The sequence below is a fragment of the Octopus bimaculoides genome, chromosome 25 (genome assembly GCF_001194135.2).
Source record: "Octopus bimaculoides isolate UCB-OBI-ISO-001 chromosome 25, ASM119413v2, whole genome shotgun sequence".
Taxonomy (NCBI): domain Eukaryota; kingdom Metazoa; phylum Mollusca; class Cephalopoda; order Octopoda; family Octopodidae; genus Octopus; species Octopus bimaculoides.
The window spans coordinates 423,265-428,162 of NC_069005.1; the positions used below are offsets into that span (position 1 = coordinate 423,265).

At 36.6% G+C, this 4,898-nt stretch overlaps 1 protein-coding gene across 3 annotated transcripts in view; it reads left to right on the top strand.

Annotated features, from left to right (window-relative positions):
• Positions 1-818: 818 nt before the first annotated feature.
• The window catches only part of LOC106869560 (RNA N6-adenosine-methyltransferase mettl16), a 14,535-nt gene continuing 10,455 nt past the window's right edge, over positions 819-4,898 (top strand). The window contains exon 1 of one of the 3 annotated variants that reach the window (XM_014915349.2): positions 819-1,474. In XM_014915349.2, coding sequence (XP_014770835.1) covers positions 1,345-1,474 — 130 coding nt within the window. In that variant the 5' untranslated portion in view covers positions 819-1,344. Of the gene's footprint in view, positions 1,475-3,504; positions 3,523-3,956; positions 3,977-4,898 lie in introns of those variants that run through there. The other 2 variants (XM_052976737.1, XM_014915351.2) reach the window with 2 other exon arrangements.

Here is a 4,898-nt window from a genome sequence, read left to right on the forward strand (position 1 = left end):
TAATAATAATAATGATGATGATGATGATATGGTGATAGTATTTGATAATTATATTCATCTGTATGTATGAGCGTTTCGTTGAATGGATTTCGTTTTTTATATGAAACCCAAATCTCTCTTGACATTTTGTCATGTGGAGTAGAAGAACTGACAAACAATAAATTCTCACATCGGAGATATTAATCGTTTAGTATTGTTGAAGATTTGACGAAAACCTGCTAAATCTCCTCCAAATTATATTCTGCTGTCTTAAAATAAAAATAAAACCCACATATTGGATGATGTAGTCCGCTGCCTTTGTATATATATATATTTTTTTTAAAATCAGACATGGAATGTTATTATGTTGTCATAATCATTCTTATAATTATTGGTTTCAAATTCCAACGAGGTTACCTTTGCCTTTCGTCCTTTAGGGGGTCGATCAAATAAATACCAGTTAAGCCCGGGAGTAGACGTAATCAACTGACCCCTCCCACGAAATTGCTGGCCTTATGCCAAAATTTGAAACAATTATTATTATTATTAATTATTATTAATTATTATTATTATTATTATTATTATTATTATTATTAAAGCGGCGAGCTGACAGAATCGTTAAGACGCCGTGCAAAATGCTAAGCAGTATTTCGTCCGTCTCCGTTCTGAATTGAAATTCCGTTGAGGTCAACTTTGCCTTTCATCCTTTCTAGATCGATAAGTTAAGTACCAGTTGCGTACTGGAGTCGATCTAAACGACTGGCCCCCTCCCCCAAAATTTAGAGCCTTGTGCCTAGTGTAGAAAAGATTATTATTATTATTATTATTATTATCGAATGAACAATATTTCAACACTTCACGTGCATACGAAGCAGAGGAGGCCATCGTGTAGCATCGTCTGAAGCCACCTTTCTGCCAGTTCTTTCATCCCATGCTGATGCAAGTTCTTGTCCTTGGAGGCAAAGAACTTCTTCACTGAAGCTTCCACTTTCGCTTAGTTGATGAAGCGTTGAGAGCACATGAAGTGAGTCCTGGATCAGAACAATAAGCCAGGGAAGATGTAAGTGTTGGTTAAACAATGGCCAGATTCTGGAACCTGTTGCCGAACATGGGCCTTTTGAATACAAGGTGATGCTCTGCGTCTGGGGGTGTTATGAGGGGGTACTTTACTATGAGCTCAAACAGAACGGTTGAACCATCAATACCAGCCAGGATTCCAAACAGTTGGAGCAGATGTATGCTATTATGTGGCAAAAATCCCCAGCATTGGTCAACAGAAAGTGAGGTCTTCAGCAGAAAGACAATGCAAGACTTCTTACCACTCGGATAACCCGGAATAAACTCCAGGAACATGAGGGAATTGAAATGATACCAGGCCCAACGTATACTCCACACCTTGCTCCCTTGGATTATTACTTGTGTGTGTGTGTGTGTAAGAACTTAATTCATAGCCATCAGGGAATTCGATGGAAAATTCATACGAAATATGAACGAGGTAAATAACAGGTGATGTAATGATCCTTCCCACCAATAACTGGATGTAGATGTATATGTGAGTGAGTGAGTGTGTCAGTGTGTCAGGGTTGCTATCAGTATTGAATAATTCACAGGATGAATCTATGCATCATAATTTTCAAATTCTCACAAATAATTGCTGTCATATTTGTTATGATAAGGCCATTTTCACATTGGCATATACACACACACACACACACACACACACACACACACACACATACACACACACACATACATACATACATATATATATATACATATATATATATATACATATATATATATATATATATATATATATATATACACACACACATATATATATATATATATATATATATATATAAAGTTGTCACAGACTTATACTTTATGACAAGATCAAAATTATCTAATACTGTTACTAGAAATATCTATTTCTTGTTTAATTTTCTCATGGACATTGTCATAAAATATGGAACTTGTTGCTATAAATTGCTGCTGTGACATTCTATTCGTTTTAGTCTGCATCATAAACTGATATTTTATGTCTTTTCATGACTCAGTAACATCACCAATCTGTATTCATTATTATTACACCATTATATACTCCGTCCTCTTGTTTTCAAAATCCCTGCTTCTATTTTGATCGTCTGAACTGAATCTAATTTTAATAAAATCAAATAAAACTGTCATTCAGTACATTTACCCCCAACTCCACGTTTTTCTTTCACCCTTATTACCTCTACCCACTCACTTTTCCTGCTCTTCTACCCCCCAGGGCCCACCCTGAAACATTATCACCTCTGTCTTTATCTCTCCTTCCACCTCCATACTGATTACTTACACCCATTTTTGTAGAATGTGAGCAGCCATTTCGAAGGAAGTTGTTCTGGCCCCTTCCTTCATACTTTAACCCTTCATCATTCTACCATCAAGCTGCCTCCTCCACCCCCTATTTGACCTCCTCCCCCCACTCAGACAAAGTCTTAGTCTTGCAACTTACACTAGAGCTCACTTTGTGGAAAAGCCCCTGTGAAGGGGTTGGCATTAGGAAGGGTGCCCAACTTGAAGAAGTATGGCAAAGAAGCAGAGTGGAGCCCAAAGCAGTCGTTTGACATGTTGGACCCTATTGAAGCCTTTGGATCCCAACAGAACAGAAGCCAGACATTAAAAGGTTATGATGACAGCTGGATTTATCTTTTAATTGGTTCAGTCATTAGACTGTGGCCATGCTGGAGCACCATGCTAAAGAATTTTTCTTAGTTGAGTGAATTGACCCCCCGGGACTTATTTCTTTTTATGTCAGGAACTTATTTTATTGGTCTCTTTAGCAGAACTGCTAAGTTACAGGGGTGTAAACACACCAATACCAGTTGTCAAACAGTGGTGGGTGACAAGCACAGACACACACACACACATGCACATTCAGCAGAAGCCACTTATTGTGATTAATGATGCAATAACTGGTTGAAATCATTATCTTTGATTGTAACATTATAAGGCTTCTACAAGTTTTCTCTTACTTACATATGCATGTGTGTGTATATATATATATATATATATATATATATATATATATGTATGTATATATACACAAAGAGGGGCTGAAATGTTCCTGGCGTTAAGGGTATCACAAAAGATCTGGCTGGAGGCCTAAACTTCCAAGTTCTTTTAGAGGGCTTAGAAAAACTGAAGGACCACTGCAATAAGTGTGTGAATCTGAGAGGGGGGGAATACGTTGAATAAAATCACAATTAACTGATCCCCCTGTATTTTCTTTTACTCAAAGCCAGCAACTTTTCAGCACCCTCCCCCCTCTTATGTAAATATTACAAAGTTTCACATGCTTTTACACAGCTAAACACTTTTCCTGATGTTTTGATTCTTTATTTTTCCTCATTTAAGCATAAAAATGTAAATTTGTTCAGTTTTCCTTTATACCTTTCAGCTATTTTTTTTCCCTTTGTCCAAAATTCCCAAAGTATGAATTGGATTTTCTTCTCACCTATTAATTATAATAAACATAAATAAATAATACAATCCAAGGTAAGCTCATGAATGAAAACAATTTTTTATTATTGAAAAGACAGCATTTTTGGTGTGGTCTTTTTGTTGTTTTTTTCAATTAGGTAAAAACCTTCTGAAGTAGTTGCATTAGTAATGTGTAAAATTTTAGTCTCGCCCAATGACAAACATACCAGACAGGTCAGGTAAGTGTGTGCAAAAGAGAGAGAGAGAGAGAGTACTTAATATAATACGTAAGTGAATTTATATTCATGAAAAACTTATGACGTAATTTCTATAGAAAAGATTTCGATCAAAGTTTTTCTTTTCTCCGTGTCACAACCAACAATTTCTGTACAACAGAGCTGGGTTTGTTCTGATAAATCTCACCTGGGACCTGTTATATATTTATGAAACACATAACGTACCTGCCCCTCTCCCCCCAATCTCCCTAATAAAAGACAGAGTTTCAGATGAGGAATACCTCATCATAAAGGTAAAAACAGCAGGGTTTTTTTTTCTTTTTTGCTTTGTTTTATACTCTTCGTTTTCTTTCTGTTTCATTTTCATATAAAAGAAATTACAATTCTGGAAATTTTTCTCTTTTTCATTTTTTTTTTTAAACCCCCATCCCCCAAAACTCCCTTCCCCCGTTCTCCAGTTCCGTACCCTTTGTCTGTTTACATGAGACCTGGAATTCCTCATCCGAAACTCCGTCAAAAGATAAATGCCATAACCTTACCTTTTGCCTTCCTTTGCAACATTCCTACAAGAACTGACAAAAATGATTTCTCTTCAGATTATTGGAATGGTTTCTTTATTTTCTTTTTCATTTGGGTAACTTATAATGGCGCTGAGGTCAAGAAACTTCCTTCCTCTAAGATGTTCTTGCACCTAATGACCCATCAGTAAATATTTTGCATATTTTTATAAATAAACTAATCTAACCTTGCTTAATCTAATCCTCTCAGTATTATAATAGATTAGATTAAGTTCAGTTCAGTTTGTTTATTTATGAAATTCTTTACTCTTTTACTTGTTTCAGTCATTTGACTGCGGCCATGCTGGAGCACCGCCTTTAGTCGAGCAAATCGATCCCAGGACTTATTCTTTGGAAGCCTAATACTTATTCTATCAGTCTCTTTTGCCAAACCGCTAAGTTACGGGGACATAAACACGTCAAGCGATGTTGGGAGGACAAACACAGACACACACACACACACACACATATATATTTATATACATATATATGACGGGCTTCTTTCAGTTTCCGTCTACCAAATCCACTCACAAGGCTTTGGTTAGCCCGAGGTTTGGTTAGCCGACACTTGCTAAAGGTGCCACGCAGTGGGACTGAACCCGGAACCATGAGATTGGTAAGCAAGCTACTTACCACACAGCCACTCCTGTACAAAATA